This window comes from Dipodomys ordii, unplaced genomic scaffold (assembly GCF_000151885.1).
Source record: "Dipodomys ordii isolate 6190 unplaced genomic scaffold, Dord_2.0 Scaffold19, whole genome shotgun sequence".
Classification (NCBI taxonomy): Eukaryota; Metazoa; Chordata; class Mammalia; order Rodentia; family Heteromyidae; genus Dipodomys; species Dipodomys ordii.
The window spans coordinates 7,510,893-7,525,516 of NW_012267235.1; the positions used below are offsets into that span (position 1 = coordinate 7,510,893).

Consider the following 14,624-nt stretch of genomic DNA (forward strand, 5'->3'; position numbering starts at 1 on the left):
TCAAGCTGGGCACCAGTGACTCACGCCTATAATCCTAGCTACTTAAGAGGCTGAGAGCTGAGGGTCCCAATTTTAAGCCAGCCCAAGCATAAAAGTTTGTGAGATGCTTATCTCCATTTAACCAACAAAAACAGCCAGAAATGGAGCTTTGACTCAAGTGGTAGAGTGATAACCTTGAGCAAAAATAGCTAAAGAACAGACCTAGGCCCTATATTCACACCTTAGTCCCAGCACACACACACACACACACACACAACCAGAAGAGCGAAATGGGGTAATGTGTTAGAATTATCCAGTTTAGAGGACAGACAGGGAACAAAGAATTTCCTGAATCTAGAGGCCATGGGATTGGAGAGGGGTTATTCATTAATTCGTTGCTGAGAAGAGGTTCCAGAGATGTGGTGGTAAAGGTCTACTGCACCATCTTGGCAGGGGTAACCTAGTGTTTTCAGTGTCACTTCAGAGTAGAAGTAAGATCCCGTGCCAGACTGGTTGAGAAATGACCAGATAGCTCCAGAAGAGTCTAGATGAGGAAAGAACTTCATTCTTTTAAGAGGTAGCATCACCTCAAAGTCTCTGTGCAAATCTAAAATCTGGTTTTCATACAAAGTTAAAGGTCTGCAAGGTTTTACTCAGACTTTTCTGCCTGAGTTGACTTCAAACTTTTAATATTCAGATCTCAGCATCTTAGTAGCTAGGATTACAGGTGGCCAGCCTATCCCTAGACATTTGATTATCAAGAACAATCTCAGGAAACTATAATACCTTTGCTTGTCTGAATTAAAATAAATCTTTTCACATCCTAGGATGTATTTTAAAATGAAAAGAGTTTCTTATGCTTCATATGGAGTAAAACAAGGACTATGCCCTCTGCCAAGTCCAGGTTTGCCCACTAACTGGTCTAGCCTCTGAACTCAGACTTTGTCCTGCTCTCTGTGGACATTTCCTACAATGCTTGTCCTGGGCCTCTTTCTTTCTTAAGATTTTTTTATGTCTCTGTATTCAAAGGGTGGCCTCATTCTCTCCTACAGTTGCCGGTAGCAGTAGTTAAGTTGTGTTAGTGAATGTGTGTGTGTGTGTGTGTGTGTGTGTGTGTGTGTGTTTCAGGTTGGACATGATAATAAGATAGTTGGAGCACACCAGCTCTTCCACCCACCTGTAGGCATTTCTGATCTGCATGAAAGCACATGAATTATATACCCCTACCACTTCTTTGTGTCAGAAAGAGAAGAAAACCACTGCCTCCTTGTTCACTTCTAGATTTTAGAAGTGTAGCTCGTGAAGAAATCTTAGAAACCTTTTTAGGCCCTTCCTCTTTTAGGTGACACTGAAGCCCAGGAAGAAGTGATGGGCTTTGTGGTTACATACCTGAACCCCCTTCTGAGGCTGTCCTTACCCAACTGCATGGTGCCCCCTTTCCGAGGGTCAACAGTCACCTCCAACTTCCATCCTGAAACACACAGGTGTCTAGGAGAAAAGGGATCAGTTTCCTTCAGGAATTCTTAATCAACACTTGCCCTTCCCATACTCTTCTTGTGTCCTATGTCTCTCCTCCAGGCAATAACAATACCAAATGACAGGACCAGAGAAGTCAGCCACGTGGTCAAAGCAAGTGGACTTGCACATACTCTTTGTAGTCTGCTTTCTATTGCTGCAACTGAATGCCAGAACCTAGATGACTTGTAATAGTTATACCTTATAAACTTTTAACTTATAACTAACTCTCATAACTTATGAACACAGTTCTAAAGGCTGGAGCTTAGTCAAGCCTTGTGCTGGCACCTGACATTCTGCCCCTCCATCATACCATGGCAGAAGAAGGGCATCTCATAATGAAATGGAACAAGCATTCTGATTCATGGCTGTCTTCATTTTCTTACAAAGCTGCTAATAATGCAAGTCTCCACCTTACCTGATCCTCATCCTCCAATCCAGGGTCCCTACCTCCAAATGTCTTTCACATGTAACCCTAGGGATGAAGTTTCCAGCCCATGAACTCTGGGGCTGCATGCCTCTACCTTAGCCATGCTTCCAAGCGGCAGCTACCCAAGGGCAGCTCCTGCACAGCGGGGCCATGTGTGAGCTGATCCTTGTATAACCATTCTCCTCTGGAGAAGATGCATTGGCAGAAACTGACCTGCATTGGCAGAAACTCTTCCTTGCCAGGACCCTGCGTTTGGGCTTCTTGACGATCTGCTTTATTTTTACAGCTTGTGGATTACCGGGCAGAGTTCAGCAAATGGTGGCTGACTGAGTTCAAAACAGTCAAGTTCCCTTCCCAGGGGACAGTGTTTGACTACTACATAGACCCAGAGACCAAGAAATTTGAGCCTTGGTCCAAGCTTATCCCTCAGTTTGAATTTGACCCTGAGATGCCCTTGCAGGTGAGTATGGCGAAGTAACCAAACTGTGAGTGCCAGAAGATCTGCACAGCCCTCCATGGTGACCCCTAGGGTAACCTTATGTCTGACCTTGTGAGGAGTCAGTCGACCCTCTGCTACTTGTCTTTTCAAATCACAGGTGTAATGAGGCCACAGGTGCCTCCAAAAGACAAGAAAATATCCCAGACTCAACTAGCACTCTATGGACAGAAGGGAGTTGATGGATGGCAGGTCCAAAAGATTCTAGAATACTTTGGCAAGGCCATGGGGAGGCAGATGAGAGTGATGGAGGGTAATGGGGGAGGGGGTGCTCTCTGCTGAACGTAAGGAAGCCCTGGGAATGAGTTCATAGGACAAGCTTGCTGTGGGTGTTAAAGCAAGACCCTCGAGACCTGCATCTATTTGATGAGGCACATTGCCATACAATCCTCTCTTCTGGAATGCTCCAGAATGCTGGGTGATGCACTCCCACCAACCCCTGGCATGCTTATCATGACCTCAATGCAGGCCTGCTTGGTGCACACAAGTGAAACCATCCGGGTGTGCTACTTCCTGGAGAGGCTCATGGAGCGGCGGCGGCCTGTCATGCTAGTGGGACCTGCGGGCACAGGCAAGTCAGTACTGGTGGGAGCAAAACTGGCCAGCCTTGACCCTGACGAATACCTGGTGAAAAACGTGCCTTTCAACTACTACACCACATCAGCCATGCTGCAAGGTAAGGAGCCTGGAGTGTCCATGACTGGACCGCTGTATCACTTGATGCGGAACTGGGGTGGAGCATGTCATGGCTGTGTGGCTGCAGCTGCTTCTGGCACCAGCACACATTCCATTTTCACCCCTTCCTCTCTGCTACTTCCCCAGCACCCATCCCTCAGAACACTCCCTTCCTGTTCTTTCTCCCTCACCTCTGCCTGACTTGTTCCATTCCTCAGAACAATGCAGCACTCTGAGGGCAGAGAGCTGAATGCCACTGAGAGTTGGGTGTAGACTCACAGACATTAGGCACCAGCCCTCCTATTTTGTAGATGGGAAAACAGAAGCTCAGGTAGGAAGATGACTTCTCAAGGTCACTGCCAAGGGGAAAGCTGTCTGATTCTTTTCACCATCTGAATTCACAGTGTTATTCATTCTTCGGTTCACGTTTTCTCTGTCATTATCGTCTTTAAAAAAATTAAATTATTATCGTAAAAGTGAGGTACAGAGGGGTTACAGTTACGTAAGTCAGGGAAAGAGTACCTTTCTTTTTGGACCATGTCACCGCTTCCCTCCCTCTCTTCCAGTTTTTCCCTCCCATGCCCATCCACAAGTTGTATAGCTCCTTTTCAACATACTGTCTAGTGACACTATGCTGCTGCATTTGTTCACCCTTTGTCCCTCCATTTCTGTGTCACCCTTACCCTGCCAAAGACAGATAAATGAACAAAGAGAAAAACAGTGTTTCCATTTCCTGGTCTCTGTCACTATCTTAACTGTACAAAACAAATCAAGTCCCAATTTGTAGAATTTGCCCATTTCTGTGGTATAAATACTCCCCATTAGAGCTGAGTATGATCAATCACTGCAATGTCTGTGAACCCAGGACCAGGAAGAGATGCGCCTTCGCACACCACTGCAAAGTCCTGATGCTTCACAGATACAATAGATGGAAATAACTTCAAGGGCACCGTGGTAAAAATGTAGGAAATGAATTAGGATGTGATGCATCTTGAATATTTATCACCATTGTTTCTATTAATTTACTTGATTATAAGTTTCTTCATGTATTTTCAAATAATGGATTGTTTAACAACTAGCGTGGGGAAAAAAAATCCCAGCTTCACAGGTCAACTCTAGGAAATTGCTTCATCTTTATTCCTTGAGGCCTAGATACTCTCACATCTCCCAATGTTCCAAATTTCCCTTGTGGCTGGGTACCATCCCATTAATACCAAGGAGTCAGTGGTAGTAAGAAGATTGCCTGTGCCTGGTTGGTTCAAATGTGATAACTCTTCAGTCTGCCTGCTACAACTCCTCTTTTCTGTTCAAACATTTGCAAGCCTTGAGTCCAACAACTGCTCAACTACAATACTACTACTAATACTAATATAAGAATAATAATGATGATGATGATGATGATGATGATTTATACCAACACTCACCAGGTATGTCTGGCACTAATTTGGCTTAAACTTGGACACTTTTTCCCAATTAGCACCAGTTAGTTGTACAAGTATCCTATATTTCCTGATCAGAGTCACACGCTGCGTAATTCTCCCTCTTTTCCTCTCTCTCTTCCCAAACTAAATCCAGCAAGTTTCCTTGTTCCATTTTTCACTCATGTCCATAAAATATTTTTACTATATTTGCCCTCCTTCCCTTTCTCAATTTGTCTTCCCCTCTCCCACTCTTGCTTTTAATTTCTAATGTTTATTTTTTTCTAAAATATAAACACAAGATCAAACACACACAAATACATGCACATACAAATATATATATACATGTCTATATTCATCTGTATGTATGTTGTATGCATGTGTGTAGACATGTGTATGTGCATGCATTATCTATGTATATGCATACATGTGTGTCCATAATACATGCATATATATATATATATATATATATATATATATACTTCTACCATGACCTTTTTGAACAATTAACTTCTTTAGACTTAGTCTTATGTCACCCTGTGAAGTAAATGCTGGTGTTAACTTCTATTTAATTGAAGAGGAAATAGAGATGTAGGGAAGTTACATGAGCCGCCCTGCAGGGTGCATGGACACAGCTGACAACCAAGGTAGCTGGACTGTAGAACCTGTGCTCAGCCAGCAGACCCTCCTGCCATCCCCAGGAGAAACTGCAGGAAGGGCCTGCTGGTGTTATCAGTAGACATGCTATTTAGGCACTGTAGAGGTATGATTTCTTATAATCCCATTAAAATAGTTTTATAATGTTAAAAAAATTAGAGGATAGAAATTTAAAGCTGAGGGAGAGGCGATGGATTTATCCTGTGAGTCTCTGCATTTTTAATGTAGAGGAATTTTTTCTTTCCTCTCTTCTCATTGGGACCTGAGGAATTATTCAAAAAAGTCAACAAGGATTGTCCAACAGAGTTAGAATGAACACTGGCTCTCACTACAGATAGACTTTCACCAAAACAGCCCTTTCTGTCCCTTATGGTTTCCCTGGTGGCTGCTGCATAGCGGAGGTGGCTAATCCACCTTTCCTGCCATCTTACCAATCCAGAACAACTAGAAAAAGATGGACAGCCACCCACAGAGCAGCCAGCCTGTGTGTCATGGATGCCTAGAGTAAAGCCTGTGCTCTTGGTTCTTAGAGCCACTGTTCTTGTACCTGGAACCTCCTTGTTTTCATAATAGCCCAAACAATCCTGATTTTATTTAACTTCTAATTCAATTTGAGAAATAACAGGGTGGTAGGAAAAAGAGGGTTCCCGACACTTAAGGTTGTAGGAGCCAGAAACCCAGTATTAAAGAGGGAACTCTGAAAAAGGAAATCCAGAAACTCAAAAGATGGTTGCTCAGATATGACTCAGCAAGGAGGCAGACCTGACCCATGAGCCCATCACCCAGTGCTATGAGTGCTATTAGTACTTCAGATCCTGAGAATTTAAGAAAGGGCTGAAGGTCACGTGGCAAAGGTTGCAATGGACAGCTAGTGTACCCAGACAGAAGCGTACATGTATGCTTATTGTGTGGCCTCCATGGAGACCATGGGACCCAGCTGAATTTATTCACTAGGCAGAAGTACCAAGAAGAATTACTAAAAGCAAGGGGATCCTGCATGTTTATTCCAGGAAATCCTGGGGTTAGAAACATTTCCAGTTTGTGATTGAAAAAAGCAAGATATAGAGCAATCTGTGTACCATACTCCAAATCATGTCTGTTTAAAATATACATACTATATATATATACATATATATATATATATATATATATATATGTACTCCCATATGACATTTTTTAATTTGTAAAGGAAAGGACAGTTGTAAAGGAAATGACATTGTCCAAAAAAAGAAATGTACTCATTACCTGACTTATGAAATGGTAACCCCTCTGTATAACACCTTAATAATATATATATGTATATAATTTTGTCATATATAACTCTCACATACATCACTTCCTATTTATAAGTATATAGTTAAGAGCATACAAGGGTATGGGACACCAGTGGCTCACACACACCTATAAGTCTAGCTACTCAGGAGGCTGAAATCTGAGGGTCAAGGTTTGAAGTCAATAGAGGCAGAATAGTACATGAGACTTATCTCCAATTAACCAACAAAAAGTGGAAAGATGGGTCAGATAGAAGAGTGCCATCCCTGAGCAGAAAGCCAACTGTGAACACAAGGCCCTGAGTTCAAGGCCTAGTACTGCCACACCACACACACACACACACACACACACACACACACACACACACACACACATACACACAGAGGATATATAAGGAACCACTATGATCAGCTATCTCTGACAAAAGGAACTAGACACAAAAAGTTGAATGGCAAACTTTTTTTTAAATTATAAGATGTTTCAAGCAGGCAGAAAAGTACAGAAAATAATATACCAGATGCCCATGTACTAGTCCCCAGACATAACAGATGCTAGAATGTTGTCGTTTTACATGGTCTTAGCATTGTAAGTACAGCTAATTCTCCAGCCTCATCCTTCCTACAGCCTGCTGCTTTCCAAACTAGGGACAAAAGTCAGTGTGTCTCATTCCTTAGTTAAACTTTTGAGACGTATACGTATTCATAAAATACATAATGTTTCTCTCTCTGCTAAAATTTTAAGTCTATACCTCATTGTATTTTCATGTGGCAAAGGAAAAAACCTTACGTCTTTAATCAGTGATTTGCCACATGTAGGTATATTTCACTCCTATTCACTGCTGGATGAATTCCAGTGTGTAACAAACACAGCCCATCTATCCTCTGTCCATCCTTAACTTCCCTTTTTTAAAGTTTTATTTGGGGATAGCTGACATGCCACAAATTACTTATATTAAGCTATACCACTTAATGTGTGTTTATAGTTTGTTTTTTGGTACCATTCTGGGGCACCAAACTCTGCCAGGGTGCTGTCCCTAAGCTTTTGTTGCTCAAGGCTAGTGCACTACCACTTGAGCCACAGCTCCACTTCCAGCATTTTGCTGGTGTATTGGAGATAAAAGTCTCACAGAACTTATTCAGGCTAGCTTTGAACTGCCATCCTCAGATTTCAAACTCCTAATTAGGATTACAGATGTAAGCCACCAGCCCCTGGCTTTAAAAAAAAATTTACATACCCATGAAACCATCTACCTAGTGGAAATTATGAACATATTCACTTCCAAAAGCTTCCTTCCCTTCTATGACCCCTCACTCCCACTCCTCCACCCCTCTTTCCAGGCAACCACTCATCTGCTTTCTACCACAATGATTCATTCGTGTTTCCTACTATTTTACATAATGGATCCACATCATAAGAATGTGATTTTTTTTAACCACCTTATTTCATTCAGCATGATTTTGAGATATTTTCATATTGTCAACTATATCAATAGTTTATTCTTTGCATTCTTGAACAGTAAGGTGAAATTTATAAAACATTTCACATGACTCTGGACGTACTATGGATACTTGGTAAATAGAAGCTATTAGTCTAATAACACTAGCAAAGTGCTTCTCAAATCTAAGAATCTATATTATGCAATAATTCCTGAGCTCCAAATGCCAAAACAAGAACAGAAACAAACTCCTCCTGCTTAAAAACAAAGGAGGCTTAGCAAAAGCCATGCAGAAAGAAAAATCGTGTTTTGGGAAGAAATGTTCCAGCTTTCAAGCAGGTGGTAACTCCCTCCACCCAGCAGGGACTGCGCTTCCAGCATACACTTTATTTGATGTTGACAATGCATTCTCCCTCGTGCTACACTTCTACCCACTTTTGTATATTAAATCCTTCCTATCCTATGAAATACTGTGTCAGTAATGCTTTTGTGTGCAAGAAAAAAGAAGGAAGGAAGGAAAGAAGGAAGGAAGGAAGGAAGGAAGGAAAGAAGGAAGGAAAGAAGGAAGGAAGGAAGGAAGGAAATACAATGCTAGTAGAAAAAAAACCCTCCCCCCAGCTTCCTGCACAACAGGAAGTCCGCAAACTGTATCACTTGTTCAATGATATCAATCTATCAAAGCTATTGTATATATCCTTGCTTGTTCCCTCTAGGTAGCAGAATGGCTGCTGCTTCAGCTGTCACATTTGCATTCTAAATGCAGAGAAGGGAAGGACTGATGAGTCTTACTGCAAACCCACCACTTGGGGGGTTGAGGCTGGAAGAATATGCATTAAAGGTCATAGATTTCATAATGAGACTATCTCAGAAATCAAATTGAGGAGAGAAGGGGAGGGGAAGGAAGGGAGAGGTAAGGGAAGGAGGATCCAGAAGAAGGAGGAAGAAGGGAGAGAGAAGAAAGAAAAAGAGAAGGAGGAGGAAAGAGATGGCCATGCCAGGAAATGATCATTCCTCCGGTACTTTATAGTTATCTGCTCATGTCTCTCTGTTCAAAACTATGCCACAAGGTCACTCCAGCTGGAAAGTTACTAAAGGGATGAGAATAGTGTTAATCACAGATCTGGTGTTAGTTCCCAGTTTTACAAGAGGAGCAAATGAGGCTTAAGATGTTAAATGGCTTCCCTCAAAATCACCCTGTGAGCTACTGGCAAAGTTGTATCATCATCATCATCATCATCATCATCATCATCATCATCATCATCATCATCAGGCTACAACAGAGTTTGAACTAAGGCTCTCCCACTTGCTTGGCTTGCTCCTTCAGCTTGCACTCTACCCCTTGAGACACACCTCCAGTCCAGCTTTTTGCTGGTTATTTTGGAGATAGAATCTCTCAAACTTTCCTGCCCTGGTTGCCTTTGAACTGTGATCCTCTGGATCTCAGCCTCCTGAGTAGCTAGGGTTACAGAAATGAGCCCGCTGGCATCTTTCAAAGTCACCTTATCAAATTTTACAGGACTCTGCTTTGATAAGGCTGAAAGGCATGCATCTTTATGCCCAGAATAGAGCATTACTTTTCCTCTGTGCCATGTAGGTATCTTTGTCTTTCATTAGAAATAAAATGAGGCCTTCCATGGATGATTGAAAACCTTGGGCTTCAATGAACTAATTGTCCTCCAATAATTTCCAATATGGTGCACAGGCCCACAGGGGGATAATACAAACATCTCTACTTGAGAGAGTTGGAGACCTGTGACCCCCTTAACAGAGAGACAATTCAATGCTCCATCTTCTGGTTTTGAGAAGGAAATCATTTTAGGTTATTTTTATATATTGTGTAAAAGCTCAGTTGAGGACTACTTTGTAGCCTGATAAATCTTTTGTACCTATGATACACAATAACCTGTAGAATTCAGTGCTTGGAAATGCTTTTCATATAGCAGTGAGCTCATCTCAAGAATCAGAATAGTATGGTTACTGTAATTAAACATTGCTGTCAAGAAAGCAGTTCATAAAGGAAATAGTGAGATAAACTTTTATGTGATTACAATAACTATGCCATCTTAGATTAATGGTACAAATAACTGGTCTCTCATTGCAAATTGTTTTTGTAAGTCTCTTTTTTAGTATTTATTTATTTTTGTTGGTTCTAGGTCTTGAACACAGGGCCTGGGATCTGGCCTGAACCTTTTTGCTCAAGGCTAGAATTCTACCACTTGAGCCACTTCTGACTGTTTTGGTAGTTAGTTGAGGATAAGAGACTCACAGACTTTCCTGCCTGGCTGGCTTCGAACCTTGTTCCTCAGATCTCAGCTTCCAGAATAGTTAGCATGACCGGTGATTAACTAATTTGCTTGATCTTGGCTCATCAAATACCCTAATTTCTTCTTTCGTAATGTAAATTACTTTTAAAGACAATAGACTTTGCAAAGACCCACAAGCAAGAGAGATAGAAAAGAAGATACGAAGAATTTGTTTAAGGTACCCATGGGCTTATAGTTTCTATGTCCAAGAGGGCTGAATATTGCCATCCTGAATTCTCTTGCCATCAAACTGAGATGTGAATTATTAGTCCAATAAATATTTGAGTGCTTAATTACACTAATTAAGGTAAACTCAATATCTGAAAGTGTGTGCAAAATCAATTCCTGAGGCCTGTTCATTAAACCTTAAGGTTGGATGAGATCATAAAAGATCAAATCACACTCCTCACTTCAAAGGAATGCTGTATGGCATGGTGACATATCCACAGCGCTCTTTCACTTAATGTTATCCTGAAGGAGATACCACACACCAATGTCACATCAACTTCAAAGTATAATGTATTTTAAACAACACTTTTCAGACCACAGAGAAGGGTTTCCATTCATCCTGGTACATCCACATTTTTGGAACATAATATACAGCAATCATACATTAGATAAATATTTATTATCATATAATCATAATTACATTAGAGCCACTATAATAGAGTCAGACATGGTAGTGCACGCCTATAATCTCAGCACTCGGGAGACTAAGGTAGGATGGTGAGTTCATAGCTAGTCTGGACTCTTTAGCAAGACCCTGTCTCATAACATAAGAAAAACAAATAAAAAATTATATGTAATATAGTAAGTAAAATTCAAACCCAAATGTAATGTATTTATTATAATTCTGATTTTATACAGGAAAATTTCTAGAGGAAAAAACTCAAACAAAATATTACAAGTATTGCTAACTGCTCGTAAGATTGAATTATGACCAGTTGTCTCTTAAATTGTAAATCTGCATGCTTTCTAATGTTTTTTAAAAAGAAGATGCACTGTCGTTATAATCATGCAAAGGTAAAAGAATAAAAAAAAGCTCTTACAAATATAACTGAAAAGCCTTAACAGATGAAAAACTTAGATAATATGAAGGGAAAATAGATTGCACAGGTATGTAAATTGTGTGAATGCAAAAGAAGACCTGATTATTAATGATCTCTGACATAAAACAACAACAACAACACGATGTAGACAAAATTAACTACACGAGAGTTTCTCACGGGCAGAAGCCATGTTTAAAAAGTTTAAGCTGGCAGCCAGGATTACATGTCAGATTCCACAGCCAGTGTAACCTGAGTTCAAATCCTGACTCTTCCATGTAGTAGCTGTCCAAACCCAGATAAAATAGGTTATTTTATCTAAACCCTAGTGTGTTTATCTGCTTTGAAGAACTGATGTTAATGTATCACAGAGGGGTCTGTGAGGTGACACAGTACAGACATCCCAGTGCCTAGCAGAGCTGCATGGAGGAAGGAATAAACAAGATTCTCTAGACTTCAGAGACTGGAGAAACCAATGTGTCCAGATGACAGGAATGACCTAGCAAGACAGCGATGCGAGGGCTCTCACCAGAGAGAGGAGCATATCAGAATCATGTAAAGAGCTGGATTATAATTCCAAGGAAATAACCAAAGAAGTGAAGGACCTCTATGATGAAAACTTTAAAAGCCTGAAAAAGGAAATCAAAACAGAACTTAGAAAGCAGAAAAACCTCCCATGTTCCTGGATTGGAAGGATCAGCGTCGTGAAAATGGCAACACTTCCCAAGGCTATCTACAAATTCAATGCGATACCTATCAATATTCCAACCTCATTCTTCAAGGAAATAGAAGAAGCAATCCAAAAATTCATATGGAACAATAAAAGACCCCGAATATCAAAAATGCTCCTCAACGGAAAGAACAGTACTGGAGGAATATCAATACCAAATTTCAAACTCTACTATAAAGCCATAGTAATCAAAACAGCTTGGTACTGGCACAAGAACAGACCTCAGGACCAATGGAATAGAACTGAAGTTCCAGCAAGATCTTTAACCTGCCTTCACCACTAAGTCCTTAGAAGCCTCCAGGGACAATGAGACTTTTTCTACCTATCTCATGAAGCTGGTCATAATAATAAAATATAATAATGATATAATGATATAAAATATTATATAAATATAAAATATTATATATAAAATAATAAATAATATAACAATATAATATAATCCACTCCTTAATTTAATTTTTAAAAAATCCCAAGTACTCTATCATGTGGTAGTTCCTGGGGTTATGACAATGAAAACAAAGAGAAAGTCCTCTTACCCTGATAGAATTTAGATTCCAGTGTGGAGTGACGGATGAGATAATCAACCAGATGAATAAGAAAAATATTGCGAATATTAAGCAGTGATAAGGGTGATGACAGAAAATGAAGTGGAGGAAGAGGAAAAGAATGGGATATAGGAATTCAATTTTAGATAAGAGTCCCAGAAAGGCCTTACTAAAGAGGAAAAAAAAGTAGCTTTTGCATAAATTACTAAGAAAGCAAATGGTGCTAGCATTTGACAAAAGATACCAGGGAAAGGAGCCTGCCAGGACAAAGGCCCTGGGGCAGCAAATGATGATATATGAGCAGCAGAGTGACTTGGAATCAAGTGGGGGATGATGGGTGATGAAGGCAGAGATGTGAAATTCAATACAGACATCTCCAGAATGGGTACCTGAGTGAGATGCAATACAGACATCTCCAGAATGGGTACCTGAAGTGAGATGGAATTCCATGGAGACCTAAGGCGGGAAACTGGGATTATGTGACTTCTACTGCACAGGGGGACCAGTCTGCTGTTTCCAGACTATCATGAAAGGAGTCTAGCAGAAAAGTGGTAACATTCTCTGAGAGGATGCTGGAATGACTGGGGAAGAGCCAGTAGACGAGGAAAACAGCCACGGTGTTGATGGAATGAAAGGAGATAAATTTGGAAATTACTCTTCCCATGTAAGGTGGTCAGCCAGCCCAGGCAGAAAAGTCCATGAGACTCTTAGCTCCAATTAACCATTCAAAGGCTGGGGTTGAAGCTGTAGCTCAAGTGGCAGAGTGCTAGCCTTGAATACGAAAAGCTCAAGGACAGTTCCTAGGCCCTAAGCTCAAGCCCCAGGACTGGCACCAATATGGCGGTGGCCAATTTATGCTTGGGGGGCTGGCATGACCTGGTCAGGCAGAAGACACTGCCTCCCTCTACCCATTGACTTCACCTTGAGCTCCTCTGCCCTCCACATCTGAAGGCAAAATCAAAGAGAATGTACAAACGATCTGTGGACCCAGGAATGGACTCCTGTCTCTAGATTCATCCATGGCCGTAAGAAGCTCACATTTCCTGAGACATCACTTGTGCCTTCAACATGGACATCTTTTCTCACAGAGCTCTTTTCCAGAGCTCCTCTAGTCCTGCCCACTTGCTGGGGAAATAGAACTACTCATCCATCATCCACATGACATGGAGTAGAGCCCAGCCTTGAGAGGCTCAGTACTGAGGTCTGCCTTCCCTGCCTTTCTTTGGAGAGCTTCCCATCATCCATTTGAGAAAGTGTAGCTCACTCAAAGGCCACTGTGAGATAACGGATATGCTCTTTTCCTCCACAACCCCACATACACATAAAGAGCTTCATCAACCCAAATTGCGAGGTCTGCTTAATTCCAGGGGTTGATTTGAATATAGGTGCCTTGGGAAGAGGAGAATAAATCTTCCTACAGAGAGAATTTCCTATTAGCAGGACTGTTCTCAAAAGCATGTCCTTGGCATCCCATTAATTATATTTCATTTTGACAGATCTCGTATATAGTTGTTATATCTTTATGAGGGGGAAATGAAGGTGTTGGGTGATTAATTGGTTGATAGTGTATGTTAATTGGATGCTAATTAAATTTAAATTTAATTCATATTTGAAACACTTAATTTAACTCAGGACCAGAAAATTAGAATATTCAAGCTTCTTGAAGGAACTTGTCTTTCTATCTGTCACCTTCCTACATCCACTGACACTTTCTCCTTGTTTACAAACTTGTTTTTCAAGAGAAGAAATCAGATGGTTCATAGCGCACCCAGCTGTAATAAAAAAAAGTGTTGGTTCTTGCAATTCATAAATATTTGATTGCTTTACTAAAGAAAAACTATCTCTCTCCTCCCTATTCCTTAAGTTTGTCCTCAACAAGTACCATCAGGCTAGAAACCATGCTGTCTGATTCCTTCCCTTTGGCTTGATAATTGAAGAAACAAGTCCAGAGGAAAGTCTCTGTACTTTGTCTCCAGAAAGACACTGGAATCCTCTGCTCTGGAACCAGAAGATGAAAGGTGGTATTGGGAGCTGGTTCATGAGTCTAGAAGCATCTGAGAAATTTTTTCATGCCTTTGTTTTACTCTATATTGTAGAAGATGCCATGAGTTAAACACTCTGCA

At 40.9% G+C, this 14,624-nt stretch overlaps 1 protein-coding gene across 1 annotated transcript in view; it reads left to right on the forward strand.

Moving 5' to 3' along the window:
* Dnah9 (dynein, axonemal, heavy chain 9) overlaps positions 1 to 14,624 on the forward strand; it is a 354,260-nt gene that overhangs the window by 174,106 nt on the left and 165,530 nt on the right. The window contains exons 37-38 of the mRNA XM_013013168.1: positions 2,211 to 2,384; positions 2,889 to 3,096. Of these exons, the coding sequence (XP_012868622.1) occupies positions 2,211 to 2,384; positions 2,889 to 3,096 (382 nt within the window). The remainder of the gene's footprint in view (positions 1 to 2,210; positions 2,385 to 2,888; positions 3,097 to 14,624) is intronic.